Below are 16927 nucleotides of genomic sequence, written 5' to 3'. Positions count from 1 at the left end.
CCATAGGCATCGGCCCGCCCCTGGGGACTCTGATTGTCTCTTAAAACATTCCTTCACAAAAGGTCTGGTTGTGCAAGTTGCTACAGCCTCAGCGGACCCAAATATCCTCCCTCTGGCTCCACCAAGCACTGAGTCTAGATAGCTGGAAAGTAGTGGGAGTGATATTTTCCTCTTCTGTTAGTGCGGCATTACGGACTTTGAATACTCCATGTATTCTCTGCAGGTTTTCCCGTATGTTATGGGACTCAGTGGAGAGTTTACTGCCCTCCCTCCCGGAGGAAGCGAAAAGTGGCCTGCTACAGATGCTGCATGATGGCCAAGAGGCAACAAAATTCACCATCAAATGTGGCATGGACACAACTAATTCCGTGGGTAGAGCTATGGCTCAGTCAGCTGCACTGTGCAGACATGCTTGGTTGCGTCATTCTGGATTTTCAGGGCCTGTACAGAATAGCCTGAAGGTATGCCGTTTGAAGGTGTACCTTTATTTGTTGTACATGCGGATTCGGCTTTGCGACAATTTGGAGCTTAACGGTGTGCTAAAGACACTTAGGCATGTCTTTGAGGGCTCTGCTTGCTTTCTTTCTTTCTGAATTGTGTAGAGGTAAGTGTTTATTCATCACTTGGCTGCAATATGTATTCTACTACTTGCAACTGGTGTGGTGTTTCTGCTTACTACAGGTGTTTATGGTTGTTTAACTAACCTTGCAATTCTTTCCATGTTTTTGCCTGACCCTTACTAAGGTCAGTTACAAATATAGTAGTGCATTTATTTTGCAGTACAGTTGTGTTCTTTTCATTATAATCCATGATATGTGGCTTTCTGGACTACTATTACTGCTGGGAGCACAAGCCATGCCTTTCTCCTTCAGCTCTGTCGTTGACAGTTGTTCAGCTGTTTATTTGTGTTTGGTTTTTGATTGATACCCGACATACAGGTCTTGCAGCTTGCTTACTCTGCAAAAGGGCTCAAGCTCAAGAGTTGATACCTTCATGTTATATTCTGTACTCTATGTAGAGTTATTTTTGTATGCTATGTGAGCATTTTAAAATGTATAGTCTAAGTGGGGATTCGTAGCTTGTGCACTATTGGACCCTGTCATAAAATATCATACATTTGTGAAGTGTGATACCCTTGTTAGGTGTTTTTGATATGTATACCTCCATGAGCGTGTCAGTATATATCATCATTCTGGCCACAAGATTGTTCCTTTGTGACCCTTACAACACTTGGTGTTTTGGTCTTCAGGTTCTGTCCTATAGCCATTGCTTTTTGATTGGTTCTTCCACCCCCTCCTGTAGACATGGTTGGTTTGTACATGTCCCCTGGTCTTGATTGTTTCATTTCCTGGGATTATGTCATGCTGTTTTAGGTCGCCAGGGAGTTGTTATAATGCTTTGCGTTATTCTTTTTGAAGGTCATTTCCCTCTAATGATGTACCTTTTCTTCTCTCTGAAGGTATTCCTTCACGTGGCCATGGAATGACTCGACGTTTGCCTCATAGCATCTACTTTTTGTAGATAGCTTTTCTTCTTTTCTTACTGGATCTTTGCCCTTCTAGGGGACAACTCTTTTCATCATTTACCTAACTCTAGTTGTTGTAGTTAACTTTGCGACGTGTGGTCCCTAGATGGCATATGCATTTTGATGTTTATTTTTTAGATTGCTTGGATTCTTCTATTATGGAATTCTTTCAAATTCCCCAGTGTCAGTATGAAGGAATTTTTTTCTGCATTATCTATGCATGGGTCTCTATTAATTTTGTAAGATTACGTCCTAACATTGAGTTTCGCTAAGCTTCAAGGTTTCTTCTTTTCAAACTTTATATCTTATTCAGCTTTATACTTTGTTGCTTGCTAATGCTGTCTTAGGCACTTTACAGTACGCTGACGTTTTGGATGGCTGTTGCTTTCCTACAAGGTGTGATGACCTTTGAGGTTTCCATACAATTATGTCCACATTGTCTTGCTGATTATTCGGCTTTACTTTCTTTCTACATGTTAGATTTACTCTTGTCTATACATAGGTGGTTATTTATTTACTCCTATCTCAGTGTATTTATTGCAGATGTGCTAGCAGTCTTTGTATCATCTCGATAGGGATATGACTGCTTCTATGCCCCTAGTTGCCATTGTCGGGTCTGGTGGTTTAGCGAACTATGTGTGCACTGGAGGGGCAGGTGCTTTACCTTTTGGTCACAGGTTCATATTTCGCCGGCTCAGCCTTTCTTCATTCTGAGGTCGATAACTTGGTTACCATTCAGTTGAGTAACTTTTTACATCTATTATTCAGCGCCACAATACCCTTGTGTTTAGCATGCCCTTTATGACTCCACATGTGTTGTATGTTGTCTTTGACTCTTTTTAATAGAGCTTTTGTCATCCTTTCCCACAGGTGTTGGCCCTCTCTTGCTGCTTTGGTGCAGGTCTGGCTCTGGTAGAACTCTTATGGCATGGAGGTTTTCCTCGGCGACTTCTCCTGCTGTTCTGTGTCTCACAAGTATCGAACAAGGTGTTCGAGTTGGAAATGTGCAACAATAGCGTTATTTTATAGCGTTATTTGGCAAGTTGTCCTACTATCATGGGTAGCGTTCTTCCAATGCCTTCTATGTCTTTATGGCCTTTTCTACTGCGGTCCCTTCTGCAGTGCTTATGCAGTGAGCATGCATGGGTTTGGAACCCCTTTAGGATGTGAGTAGTTTTCTATTCTTCTTCTTGGTTGGCCTCTACCATCGTTTTCATGCAAACATGGATACTTTTATTCCCATGCTTCCTTATTGTGTTGTGACTTTACCTATCTGTGGTTCTTCCACAGGTTTTTTTCACTTGTAAAGTATGTTATTGCTCACCTACATTATTGTGGAGGCCTGTTTTTTTCTCTGGTTCTAGACAGCTTTTGTTATAGTTAGCTACTTTTGCTTGTTCCAGTTTGCAGACCTTCCTACGGGGAAGGTATGCTTTGGAATTTGATTATACAAGTAAGGAATCTGCAGCTAGATGTCTCTATCAGATGAACAAGTTACTTATCTGGTAGAGTCAGGATCTAGCCACAGATTCCTTACTCGCCTCCCATCCTCCCCGACCTGCAAACTGAGTCCTCTTTGGTCTCTTACCTTCCATTATGAGACTTCACATACTGAACTAAGAACTCAATGTTTATTGACACTGAGTCCTCTTTATCTCTATCTTTTCATTATTATATTCACATGCTGAATTATGTTCAGTGCCTTTTTTGACACATTGGTGTCTTTCATTTTTGCACACTGTTTTAATAGGCAGTTTCTATATGTGGCTCCACTTATCTGAAAGAAACAGGTTAGTGTTAGATTCCTTACCTTAGAATATCCCCAGGCGTCAGACTGGATCCGGAAAGTTTTGCGTAGCAGTACCCCTGCGCGTCGGTAGGCGTCGTGGTTTCCGGGATGACGTCGTCGGAGTACTTACACTTATGCCTCCGGGCCGATCATGATGACAAGTCGTGCTCCGACTGCCGGGCCTTGATGTCGAAAGCTAGGGGGAGCGGTCCCGTAATCGACTCGATATCCGGCAGTCGGCCCGTGCCGCTAAAGGTCCCGGTCCAGGAGGAGGTCTAGGGACCGGTCGCAGGGCAACAGTCATCACAGCTCGGCGAGTCAACACCACTCGTCGGGTTCAAAGTCCTCAGGTAAGTCGAGGCACAGGAAGTCGAAGAAGCGACACCGCTCTTCTGACTCCCCCCGACGCTCGCGCGACGCGGCCGGGGGTTCGGGCGACACCGCCCACGCGGCTCCACCGGAGCCGCAAGTGCTGCGTCCAGCTCCACACCCACCGGTCCCTGGGCTGAACGCGACGCCGGAGATCAGCGCCTTCCTCACAGCCATGAGGTCGCGCTTCCCTCCGTCGGGTCCCGTCGAGGTGCCTTTGTGCCCCGCGGACTCGTGTGGGAGCCCAAGCGCGCCGTGACTTCGGCCCCGGTGCGTTCGGGTGCTTCAGCGCTGGCGGCGACTTCGGTCCTGACGCCACAGGGCTCCTCAGGATCCAGGCCTGGATCCGTGTCGACGCCGGTCGACCTTACGACCCCTCCGCCGGCATCGTCACCAAGGGTGTCCCCCCCGGTGCCGTTCTCGGGGACTTCGTCCCCGATCCCCACCCCGGTCCGGATCCGGTGTCGGACCGGCGTCGCCCGGCGCCGTCTTCGACGCCGATAGGTGAGCTCTCCACCGATGATCCGGCTCCATCATTTCTTCCTGACCTGCGGGAGATGGAGGGCGAGGAGGATTGGGAGGGGGCTGAGGACCCTCTGACACTGCAGCGCCAGTTGACTCAGGACTGGACGGACAAACTTGGGGAGGCCAGTGGTCTGGACACTTCGCCCAACACTGGTTTTGTCTCCCCTCCTACCGTGGCTACAGATGAGGGGGCTGCATACAGCGTGGTATTGACTCGGGCCGCCAAGGCCTTGGCTCTTGAGCTCCCAGTCGCAACCGCGAGGACTAACCTCCTCACTGAGGTACTCAAACTGCAGGCAAGCTCCTCGGAGCCTCTCATGCGGTTCAATGAGGCCCTCACTGACATTCTGTTGGGCACCTGGTCCAAGTCCTCCACAGGCCTCCCTGTGGATCCGGAACATGGCCCGACGCAACCGCCCGGCTCCGGGCGACCCCAGTTTCCTGTCCGTTCACCCCACTCCTGAGAGCCTGGTGATCCAGGCCTCAACTTCCCAGACCGCATTCTCGACCGCCCCTCCGGATCGGGAATCCAAAAGGTACGACCAGTTCGGTAAGAAGCTGTTCTCACTGAGTTTGGGGTTGTGGTCTGTCAACACCACCTGCCTTTTGGGCCGTTACTCTCACTCTTTGTGGGATACGGTTGCGAAGGTGCTGCCACAGTGCCTGGCGGAGGTCCAGGCAAAGCTAACCCAGGCCCTCGCGGAGGGAAGGGGCGCAGCACAATATTCCATTCGGTGTGGACTGGATACCACGGACTCGCTAGGCAAGGCGATTGCAACGACGGTGGCGGTTCGCCGCCACGCCTGGCTGAGGTCCGCCAACTGTTCAGGCGATGTCCAAGCATCCCTTATGGGCATGCCCTTTGATGGCCCTCGCCTTTTTGGCGACAAGGCGGACAGAGCGCTGGAACGTTTTAAGGACTCCAGGGCTACGGCCAAGTCTTTGGGCCTCGGCCAACTCCAGCAGACTTACCCCTTTCGTCCCTTTCGTGGCCAAGTAAAGGGCGACCCCTCACATCCAGCTAGCCATGGGCCGCAGAACCCACCTCAACGCGGTCGCGTACATGGTAACCGCCATGGCAGTGCCGGGGGACACAGGCAAGGCCAGACCACACCCGCCCCCACAGCATCTGCCTCAAAATCCTCCTAGTCCGAGTTTTCAGGCCCATTTGATGCCAGTTGGGGTCAGGGTTAGCCATCACCTCCTCCACTGGCGCTCCATCACATTGGACAGGTGGGTGCTGCAAATCGTCCGAAGGGGCTACTCCCTCCCCTTCGAGGCGACCCCTCCAGCCATGCTAATGCAGTACCACCGCATGTTGGGGGATCACTTGCAACTTCTGCAGGAGGAAGTTACGGCCCTCTTGGCCAAGGGGGCCGTCAAGCGCATTCCTGGGCCAGAAGTAGGACTTGGTTGCTATTCCCACTACTTTCTGGTACCCAAGAAGGGCAAAGGGGGCCTACGTCCTATCTTGGATCTAAGGAGCGTCAACGGCTTCCTCCGGATGCTGACTTTGGCTCAGGCCCTAGCTGCCCTGGACCCAGAAGACTGGATGGTAGCAATGGACTTGCAGGATGCGTATTTCCACATCCCCGTCCTGGCGGCCCACCGGCGATACTTGCTGTTCAGGGTAGGCCACAAGCACTTTCAGTTTACCGTGCTCCCCTTCGGCCTTACTGTTGGACAGGCCTCGGGGAAGGCCCGCTCCCTCCCCGCATGACGGGGACCGGACCCCTGCTCTCCCTGTATCCCCGACAAGAACCATCCCGGCAACCCGCTGGGGCAACCCACGACCCGTCCACAACGGAACTCCAGCCCCCGAACACCCCAGTATCGGCTGGCCCGGGCCCCCGTCAGCACCACTGCCCCGGCCCAGCCGCCATCTTTGGACACCACATAACAAGGCCGCGTGGCCTCGGCTCGACCCCAACTCTGGGCCTGGCCAGGCCCCGACATCGAGGCACCACCATCCACCTAGGGGGTGAAGAGATCACTTGGCAGGTCAATGGGAGAAGGAGTGTCAATGGCTCCGCTCCGCCAGGTGTCGATCGCCCCCGGCCTCCCCAGGCGCTGGCTCCACCCCCCTGCTGGGTGTCTGGACTCCCTCATCCCGGACCTCCCGACCTCCAAGTGCGAGGGTCCGGACATCAAAGGAGACCAGACCTATAACTGGGGCAGCTCCAGAGCAGGAAGGCAGTTGTATCTTGGAGTCGAGAGACACCGTGAGGAACTCATCCTTGGAGGCCTGCTGGCGCTGCCGCGGCCCTTTCTTGTGAACCATCTCCGAAGCCTGCTGGCGCTGCCGCGGCCCTTCCTTGTGAACCATCTCCGAAGCCTGCTGGCGCTGCCGCAGCCCTTTCTTGTGAACCATCTCCGAAGCCTGCTGGCGCTGCCGCGGCCCTCTTCAACGTGAACCATCGTCTTGGCCTGCTGGCGCTGCTGCGGCCTTTCTCGTCGTGCACCATCTTCGTAGCCTGCTGGCGCTGCCGCGGCCCTCCTCGCTGTGAACCATCGTCCTAGCCTGCTGGCGCTGCCGCGGCCCATCTTTGCGGACCCCCAAGCTCGAGGATTGTGAGCTTCCCTCTTGCCGCACCTGTACCGGACCGGTACTAAAACTGTCCTGCTACCCCTTTCCCCTACAGAGACTAGAATTGGGAGGATCCTCGTGTCCTGACCCCACTGTATCGTTTATCACCTTGCCTCAAGATTCTTATATAAAGTGTGTTGAACTCATCCTTGTGTGGTGTCCATCTGTGGGGGGGAAGTTACTTGTCTGTACGATCGCCGGAGATGGCTCTCACCGGAGGCCTCTCCCCCTGTACTCGGCCGACCCTCCGGGTCCCCTTCTAACACTTACCAGCGCCCCACGGGTGTTGACGAAAGTGATGGCGGTGGTTGCAGCTCATCTGCGCAGATTAGGAGTTTCAGTCTTCCCCTATCTCGACGATTGGTTGTTGAAGGCGGGCTCGCTCCAAACAGCCGTCTCCCACCTCCAGACAACGGCCGACCTCCTGCACTCTCTGGGGTTCTCCATCAACGTGTCGAAGTCACACCTGTGTCCCTCTCAGAAGCTCCTCTTCATCAAAGAGGTTCTAGACTCGGCGCAGTTTCAGGGTTATCCTCCCGAACAACGGGTTCAGGATATTCAGGCTCTGATTCCGGTCTTTCAGCCTTTATCCTGAGTTTCTGTCAGGTTGACGCTGCGGCTCCTGGAGCTGACGGCTTCCTGCATCCTTCTGGTGCATCGCGCTCGGTGGTGGATGCGGGCTCTGCAGTGGGATCTGAAGTTTCAGTGGGCACAGCATCAGGTCAACCTGCCTGACCACGTCCGGATCTCGGAGGGCACTGCAAAACAGTTGCAGTGGTGGCTCACGAACCGCGATTGGGTCAGCTGCAGATCTCTCTCCCTTCCCCAACCGGAGCATGTAGTGGTGACAGATGCGTCCCTCCTGGGATGGGGGGCCACATGGGGGAGAGGGAGATCAGAGGCCTCTGGTCTCCGGCGTAGTCCCGGCTCCACATCAACCTTCTGGAGCTACGGGGGATCCGGCTTGCACTGAAAGCATTCCTTCCCTCTGTCCGGGGAAGTGTAGTGCAGGTGTTCACGGACAACACCACCGCCATGTGGTACTGCAACAAACAGGACAGGGTGGGGTCGTGGACCCTTTGTCAGGAGGCTCTGCGCCTCTGGACATGGCTGGAACACCAGGGCGTCAACCTGGTGGTTCAACACCTGGCAGGTTCCCTGAACGACAGGGCGGACGAAGTCAGCCGCCGGTGCATGATGGATCACGAATGGCGTCTCAACTCGGATGTGGCGCAAGGCCTCTTTCAGCAGTGGGGAGAGGCTTGGTTAGATCTATTTGCCACCGAAGAGAACGCGCAATGTCATCAGTTCTGCACGTTGGAATTTCCAAGGCGGCACTCGCTCAGAGACGCTTTTTGTCGCGAGTGGAGCTGCGGTCTGTTGTACGCCTTTCCACCTTTACCACTTCTGCCCAGAGTGTTGAAGAAGATTAGGCGCGACTGGGCCCAAGTCATCCTTGTGGCTCCGGACTGGGCACAAAGATACTGGTATTCCGAGCTACTCAGCATGTCAGTCAATCCCCCGATTCGTCTGCCTCTTCAGGAGGACCTCCTGTCGCAGCAGCACGGGACAGTCCTCCACCCGAACCTATCCAGCCTCTACCTCCATGCGTGGAGATTGAGCGGCGGCAGTTGAGGCCATTTGACTTGCCTCCTGAAGTATGTGATGTGATTCTGTCAGCCAGGCGTCCCTCCACAAAATCGGTATATGCCTGCAGGTGGAACAAATTTGTGGCATGGTGCACAGCAAAGGCTGAGGATCCCTCTCTGCCCCCCTTTCAGAGGTTCTCCTCTTCCTTCTTTCTCTTGCCCAGCAGGGCTCTGCTCTGGGCACTCTTAAGGGCTACCTCTCTGCCATTTCTGCCTTTTTGAGGCTTCCTGATCAGCCTTCTCTTTTCAAGTCCCCTGTTGTTAATAGATTCTTGTAGGGCATCACGCACATGTTCCCTCCTGTTCCTTTCGTGATGCCTCAGTGGGACTTGAACCTTGTTCTTACTTTTCTGATGTGCGCTCCTTTCGAGCCACTTCACAAGTGCCCTCTTCGTCTTCTTACTCTTAAGACTGTATTCCTGGTAGCCATCACCTCTGCCAGGAGAGTGAGTGATCTCCAGGCTCTTTCTTCTAAGCCTTCTTTCCTTTCCATCCATCCGGACAAAGTTGTGTTGCAAACACGTCCTTCTTTCCTGCCCAAGGTGGTTACAGCCTTTCACATCGGGCAGTCCATCACCTTTCCCACCTTCTTTCTGCCTCCGCATCCTTCCAAGGAGGAAGAGAGGTTCCACCGTCTGGGCCCAAAACGTACGCTCTCCTTCTACCTTGATCGCACACGCCAGTTCCGGGTGGACGACCAGCTCTTTGTTGGTTACGTGGGCGCGAAGAAGGGATGGGCGGTGCACAAACGGACCATCTCTCGGTGGGTCGTGTTGTGCATTAAGGTCTGTTACTCCTTGACTAAAAAGGAACCCCCTGTTGGTCTGAGCTCCCATTCCACTCGGGCCATGGCGGCTACTACTGCCCTGGGTCGGGGAGTCCCCTTGCTGGACATCTTTCAGGCAGCTACGTGGGCTTTGCTGCACACATTTGCTAGACACTACTGCCTGGACAGCCAAGTCCAGATAGATCGCTTTTTCGTCCGTTCCGTTCTCCAGGACTTTCTGGTGTGATCTTGGTCCGCAGACCCACCACCGGGGTTGTTATTGCTGGGGTATCTATTCTAAGGTAAGGAATCTAACACTAACCTGTTTCTTTCAGATGCACAAGTTACTTACCTTCGGTAACAATATATCTGTAAGAAACAGTAGTTAGTGTTAGATTCCTTACCGCCCCACCCATCCTCCCCGTTCTGCGAACCGATATCTAGGGTTAAGGTATTTCCCTTTGAGGGCCCTAGTTTTATGGCACCAGTGTCGGTCTCTGGCATGGCTCTGCATTCCTGGCGCTGAAAGCTATGTACAAGAACTGACATCAGCGCATGAGGGCGGTGCCTAAGTACTCCGACGACGTCATCCCGGCGACCACGACGCCGACGCCGGACACGGAGCCGCAGACGACGCCTACAGACGATCAGGGGTACTGCTACGCAAAACTTTCTGGATCCAGTCTGGCGCCTTGGGATATTCTACGGTAAGGAATCTAACACTAAGTACTGTTTCTTACAGATATATTGTTACCGAAGGTAAGTAACTTGTGCTTCGAGCACAGAAAATAGTCACAAAAGAAACTGACGTTAGCATGTCAGCAAGGGGGTTATATGGGCTCCGATGTCACATCGCGTGATAACATTAATATGTAGTCATGTGGGGCCCTCTTACGACGTACAGAATTGCTGTGGAAAACGTTTTGAGATCCAGTCTCACGCCTGGGGAGGATACTACACATAAGGAATTTGTGGCTAGATCCTGTCTCTACCAGATAAGTCCTTACCAAAGGTCAGTAACTTGTTATTTACTGGCATGACGTATAAGTTTATAGGTATTTCCCATTTCCTTCTCACTCCACCTACGTCTCCCTCTCTCACTACTCTCTGCCTTTTTTCTCTCTCTCTCTCTCTATCTCTCACTGTCCCCCTCTCTCTCTATCACTATCTCTCACTCTTTAACCCTTTTCTCTCTCTCTCTCTCGCTCTCTCTCTCTTTCTCCTCTGTCCCTCATGCTATCAGCCCTTCTGTTGTGAACACCTTCTGCCTCCTGAACAGTCCTTGTGCTTCCTCCTTCCACAATCTGCCTGGTCTCTTCAATGGTGGGAGCCCAGTGACCCCTTTCCTCCTTGTTGTAGCTACAAGGCCTGCATCCCTGAGATCTTCCGACACCAGATACAGCAGCTTCACATTGTGACACGCAGGAGAATCCGCAGGAAGTTCTGCAGGTCGTTCAAGAGAATCGGGGCGTGCAACACCACCAGCTCCTACCTGAAGCTAAAGTACCTCATCGACCTGGAGCGGATGGAGAAGACCTTCTCCAATGAGACGTTCCTGGTCAGGAACATCCAGGGCTCCCATGGGGGACGTGATATGGTGGAAACCCTCATCCAGGTCTCTGGGGAGACCGGTATTTCCCTGAGCAGTGGGGAGACTGAGGTATGTGTACAAAGTCGGTGATGTAGCCATTTAAACCAGGAAGGTAACACTTAGAATCAGGGCCACTGACGCTGTCTTGAAGTATTACACGTCTCTCTGCAAAGGATGGTTGTACATCTTCACCACTCAGGCAAAAGGCAGGAAGTGTAATGGGTTGGGTTGGTATTTATATATGACTTTCAATGCCCCTTTGCAGGGCAATACCACTTCCCTTGGTGGCCAATTTCATTATTTTTATAATGCTTCAAACCCTGGCCTGTTATGTAGTTCTCTGATTTGCACCTGGTTCCTAGTGTATGGTGTAAATGTTTTTGTTAGGTCTCGTAGAGAGACCTATTGGGGGTGAAACCAGAAAGTTTAACCAGGCGGATTGCGAGTGCGGATTTTCAACAGTTCAAGTGAAATCACGTGACCACAAGCACGCGCATTTCCCCAACTCAAAGCCATCAGCCTCCCTCCCACAGGCTTCCCCAGCGTGCGCAGTGCGCGCTGGCTTCCCTCGTCCTCCCCCCTAATTGCTTGTTTTCACGGCCGCGCTACATCAAAGGGTTCGGCTCCCCGCCCCCTGCTTCACAGACGCTTCTCACACCATCTGTTTTTCTCCTCTAAGCAGGCTCGAGGCTTCATCCTGCCACTGATTACCCGTTCCCACCCAGGCAAGTCTTTTGTATCTCACTTCCGTTCCCTTTCTTTTGGAGGCATGACACCTTCTGGTAAAGTCCGCACTATATCAAAACGCATAAATAAACAAATCTCGGAATGGTAACAAAAAGTCCCTCCATTGCCCGCACCCATATGCGTATCTCTCTGCATTCATTGTCCTGGACGGACCCCTCCCCCAACTCTTCTCATCCCTCCTTTACCCTGCAATCCGACCCTATTATCCCTACTCCATGGTCTCCTAATTGGCGCCCTTTCTGTGATTTGCCCAGATTCAGAGGATCTTGACCCTCCCCCGAGACTCAAACTCTGTTCCCCAGCTTCAAAAGCGACCACTCTAGCCGTTATGCCACATCCTGTCTTGGCGGCCGTGTCTCACATTTCCCCTCCCCCTCCCCACAGCAATGCCAAGAGCATGTTATGCTAACACATACGGCCGTCCTTTTGCACCCACACTCAATACAAGTGCATGTGTTTGAACTCAGTCTCCTGTGTTTTTTCTTCACTTTAATATAACGCAAACTCGGCTTGATGGTATCGGAGCGCTTTACATGATGAGCCAGTTGCAGTGCACACACACAGATTCTTTTTTTTTATGCATGGAGAGATTAAGTGATTTGCCCAGATTCACAGGATCTTGACCCTCCCGCCGAGACTCAAGCTCTGTTCCCCAGCTTCAAAAGCGACCGCTCTAGCCGTTATGCCACATCCTGTCTTGGCGGCCGTGTCTCGCATTTCCCCTCCCCCTCCCACCAGCAATGCCAAGAGCATGTTATGCTAGCACATACGGCCGTCCTTTTGCCCCCACACTCAATACAAGTGCATGTGTTTGAACTCAGTCTCCTGTGTTTTTTCTTCACTTTAATATAACGCAAACTCGGCTTGATGGTATCGGAGCGCTTTACATGATGAGCCAGTTGCAGTGCACACACACAGATTCTTTTTTTTTAATGCATGGAGAGATTAAGTGATTTGCCCAGATTCACAGGATCTTGACCCTCCCGCCGAGACTCTGTTCCCCAGCTTCAAAAGTGACCGCTCTAGCCGTTATGCCAGATCCTGTCTTGGAGGCTGTGTCTCGCATTTCCCCTCCCCCTCCCCACAGCAATGCCAAGAGCATGTTATGCTACCACATTCTTGCCTTCATTCTCTGCCACACATGGTTGGTGTCTGTTGGCTGTAATATGGACCAACCTATACATATGTAGGAAGCAAGTTTGACCAGGTTGTTTCCGATTTGGAATTGTTAAACACTTTTAGACTTATTTTTGACTATATAGTTAAAATGTTGTGTGGCACAAAGCTCGCTCCTATTATCTTCCACTGCATACGGTATCATATGTAAGTTCAGTTTTTCCACCGAGCTAAAATAATGTGTCCAACACTTGTTTTTTGCTGTTCTGGAAAATGTTTTCCCTGTTCATTTCATGCTGGTGTGGTGCAGCCTCCCTGTGTAGTAAAGCCTGCAAAACCCTTTCTCACTTGCTGGTCCTAACAACTCATTCCTTGGCAGCCCTGGGAGCTTCGAGTCATTCTACAGTTATGTGAGCTCTGATGGACCTTTGCCAACTGTTCATCTGTTATACTTTGACTGTGGGTAATTATTTCTGTCCTCTGGCACGACGCTGCAAACCCTACAGTTGTCCAACACAGGATATTGTTTTATGTTTATAAACATTGGAACTGCACCGCCTATGCTCCCATTTTAATAGCGAATATTTTTGAAATAACTAAAGATGGCAGGCACGACATTAAGCTCGGGTGCTGGACACATTTTTTCAGCACCACCACAGCATCACTCAGCACCACCACATTATCGCTCAGCACCACCACATTATCACTCAGCACCACCACATCACCACTCAGCACCACCACAGCATCACTCAGCACCACCACAGCATCACTCAGCACCACCACACCACCACTCAGTACCACCACAGCACCACTCAGCGCCACCACAGCACCACTCAGCGCTACCCCAGCATCACTCAGCACCACCACAGCACCACTCAGCACTACCACAGCATCACTCAGCCCCACCCCAGCATCACTCAGCACCACTCAGCACCACCACAGCACTACTCAGCGCCACCCCAGCATCACTCAGTACCACCACAGCACCACTCAGCACCACCACAGCATCACTCAGCACCACCCCAGCATCACACAGCACCACCACAGCACCACTCAGCGCTACCCCAGCATCACTCAGCACCACCACATTATCACTCAGCACCACCACATTATCACTCAGCACCACCACAGCACCACTCAGCACCACCACAGCACCACTCAGCACCACCACATTATCACTCAGCACCACCACAGCACAACTCAGCACCACAGCAGCACCACTCAGCACCACCACAGCACTACTCAGCACCACCACAGAACCACTCAGCACCACCACAGCACCACTCAGCACCACCACAGCACCACTCAGCACCATTACAGTATCACTCAGCACCACCACAGCACCACTCAGCACCACCACAGCATCACTCAGCGCAACCCCAGGTTATAGGTGTCACATTTGCGAAAGTTATAACTATTGGCATTGTAAATAACAAAACTATTCATTTAGCTATTTTCAAAACCAACACATAAATAAAAGAATTGTCATTTACAAGACCAATAGCTCAAACTTTCCTAATGCGAGACCTATTGCATTGCAAATGCTTGTTTGTGGCTTGGATTATATCGGACATGTTACTTAGGTGAATGGAGTTTTGTAACTTGGTGGAAGCACAGTACCCTGACAGCTGCTGTGCACAAGCATTTCTGTAGCAGAGGGTGCCAGGACAGACAGAGCTGTGCATGTAGGTACTTACCACTGTGTGGTGTGGGCATCATCAGACCTATAAACCAAAGGTGCAACCCATTGGAGGCACTGTTAAACCACAGAGGAGTATTATACGGAGTCTACTAGGAGCGACAGAGGAGCAGCTCAGGAGCGACAGAGAACCCACTCCATGGAGGCTCTGTTAAACCACCAAGGAGTATTATATTGAGTCTACTAGGAGCAACAGAGGAGCAGCTCAGGAGTGAAAAGGGAGCAACCCATTAGAAGCACTGTTAAACCACCAAGGAGTAATATACTGAGTCTACTAAGAACAACAGAAGAGCAGCTCACGAGCGACAGAGAAGCCACTCCATGGAGGCACTGAGAAACCACCAAGGAGTATTATACAGGGTCCACTAGGAGCAGCAGAGGAGCAGCTCAGGAGCAACAAAGGAGCAACCCATGAGAGGCTCTGTTAAACCACTGAGGAGTATTATACTGCATCTACTAGGAGCCGCAGAGGAGCAGCTCTCAAGCGACAGAGAAGCCACTCCATGGAGGAACTGTTAAACCACTGAGGAGTATTATACTGCATCTACTAGGAGCCGCAGAGGAGCAGCTCTCAAGCGACAGAGAAGCCACTCCATGGAGGAACTGTTAAACCACTGAGGAGTATTATACTGCATCTACTAGGAGCGGCAGTGGAGCAGCGCTTGAGTGACAGAGAAGCCACTCCATGGAGGCGCTGTTAAACCACTGAGGAGTATTATATGGCGTCTACAAGGAGCAGCTCAGGATCGACAGAGAACCCACTCCATGGAGGCTCTGTTAAACCACCAAGTCAAGTCAAGTCAAGTCATAAAATTTATATAGCGCACTACATACCCGGAGGGTTTCAAGGCGCTTGGGGAGGGGAGGGGGGCTAGATATCCTTAGGGAGGGGGATTATTTGTCAAATATCCACGTTTTAAGTTGTTTTCTGAACGCTAGGTGATTCTGGGTGAGGCGAAGGTAAGCGGGGAGTGAGTTCCATGTTTTGGCAGCCAGGTATGAGAAGGATCTGCCTCCCATGGTGGTTTTGTTGATGCGAGGGACAGTGGCGAGTGCTTGGCTGGAAGAGCGAAGTTGGCGGGAGGGGGTGTAGAAGGACAGTCGAGAGTTGAGGCAATCTGGTCCGATGTCGTAGAGTGATTTGTGTGCGTGGGTAAGCAGTCGGAAAGTAATCCTCTTATTGACGGGTAGCCAGTGGAGGTCTTTAAGGTGGCCAGAGATGTGTTCATTGCGTGGGATGTCTAGTATGAGCCTGGCTGAGGCGTTTTGGATTCGTTGTAGTGTCTTCTGGAGTTTGGCGGTGGTACCTGCGTAGAGGGTGTTTCCGTAGTCCAGTCGGTTCGTGACCAGGGCATGGGTGACTGTTTTCCTGGTTTCGGTGGGGATCCAGCGAAATGTTTTTCTGAGCATGCGAAGGATGTTGAAGCAGGATGAGGATACGGCGCTGACTTGTCTGTTCATTGAAAGTGAAGAGTCCAGGATGACGCCAAGGTTCCGTGCGTGGTCTGTCGGGATGGGTGCTTTTCCGAGGGCTTCCGGCCACCAGGAGTCGTCCCATGCAGAGGGGGAATTACCTAAGATGAGGACTTCTGTTTTGTCTGAGTTCAGTTTCAGACGGCTTTGTTTCATCCATTCGGCGACTTCTTTCATTCCTTCGTGTAGGTTAGTTTTGGCGGTGCTGGGGTCCTTGGTGAGAGAAAGGATCAGTTGAGTGTCATCCGCGTAAGAGATGATGTTGAGGTTGTGTTGGCGGGCGATGGTCGCGAGGGGGCTCATGTATACGTTGAAGAGGGTGGGGCTAAGTGAGGATCCTTGTGGTACGCCGCAGATGATTTCAGAGGCCTCGGACTTGAATGGTGGGAGGCGGACTCTCTGGGTTCTTCCGGAGAGGAACGAGGTGATCCATTCCAGTGCCTTTCCTTGGATTCCGATGTTTCTGAGGCGCTGTAAAAGGGTGCTGTGGCAGACTGTGTCGAAGGCTGCAGAGAGGTCGAGGAGGATGAGGGCGACTGTGTCTCCATTGTCCAGTAGAGTTCGAATGTCGTCTGTTGCTGCGATGAGGGCGGTCTCAGTGCTGTGTTTTGCTCGGAAGCCAGATTGTGAAGAGTCGAGGGATTTGTTGGCTTCGAGGAAGGCGGCGAGCTGGTTGTTGACAGCTTTCTCGATGACTTTGGCCGGGAATGGAAGAAGTGAGATGGGGCGGTAGTTTTTGAGTTCGGTGGGGTCTGCTGTTGGTTTTTTCAGAAGGGCGGTGAGTTCAGCGTGTTTCCAGTCTTCTGGGAAGGTAGCGGAGTTGAAGGAGCAGTTGATGACGTCTCGGAGGTGCGGAGCTATGACGGAGTCTACTTTGTTGAAGATGTGGTGAGGGCATGGGTCTGTGGGGGATCCAGAGTGGATGGAATTCATCAGGCGGATGGTGTCCTCAGTGGTGATTGGGTTCCAGGCGTTAAGGGTGTTAACGGGGGGAAGATAGTCAGCTGATGGTAGGGTGGGTTGGCTTCCGGGTTGGTTGTCAAAGCTGTTGTGGATGTCAGCAATCTTGTTGTGGAAAAAAGAGGCTAGGG

General features: G+C 51.8%; 1 protein-coding gene across 1 annotated transcript in view; it reads left to right on the top strand.

The window, feature by feature from the left end:
• JAK3 (Janus kinase 3) overlaps positions 1 to 16927 on the top strand; it is a 321936-nt gene that overhangs the window by 45334 nt on the left and 259675 nt on the right. Inside the window, exon 6 of the mRNA XM_086946801.1 lies at positions 10570 to 10870. Within this exon, the coding sequence (XP_086802927.1) occupies positions 10570 to 10870 (301 nt within the window). The remainder of the gene's footprint in view (positions 1 to 10569; positions 10871 to 16927) is intronic.

The sequence above is a fragment of the Lissotriton vulgaris genome, chromosome 12 (assembly GCF_964263255.1).
Source record: "Lissotriton vulgaris chromosome 12, aLisVul1.2, whole genome shotgun sequence".
Lineage (NCBI taxonomy): Eukaryota > Metazoa > Chordata > Amphibia > Caudata > Salamandridae > Lissotriton > Lissotriton vulgaris.
Note: the sequence above shows the minus strand (reverse complement) of the source record. Positions and strands in the feature narration are given on the sequence as shown.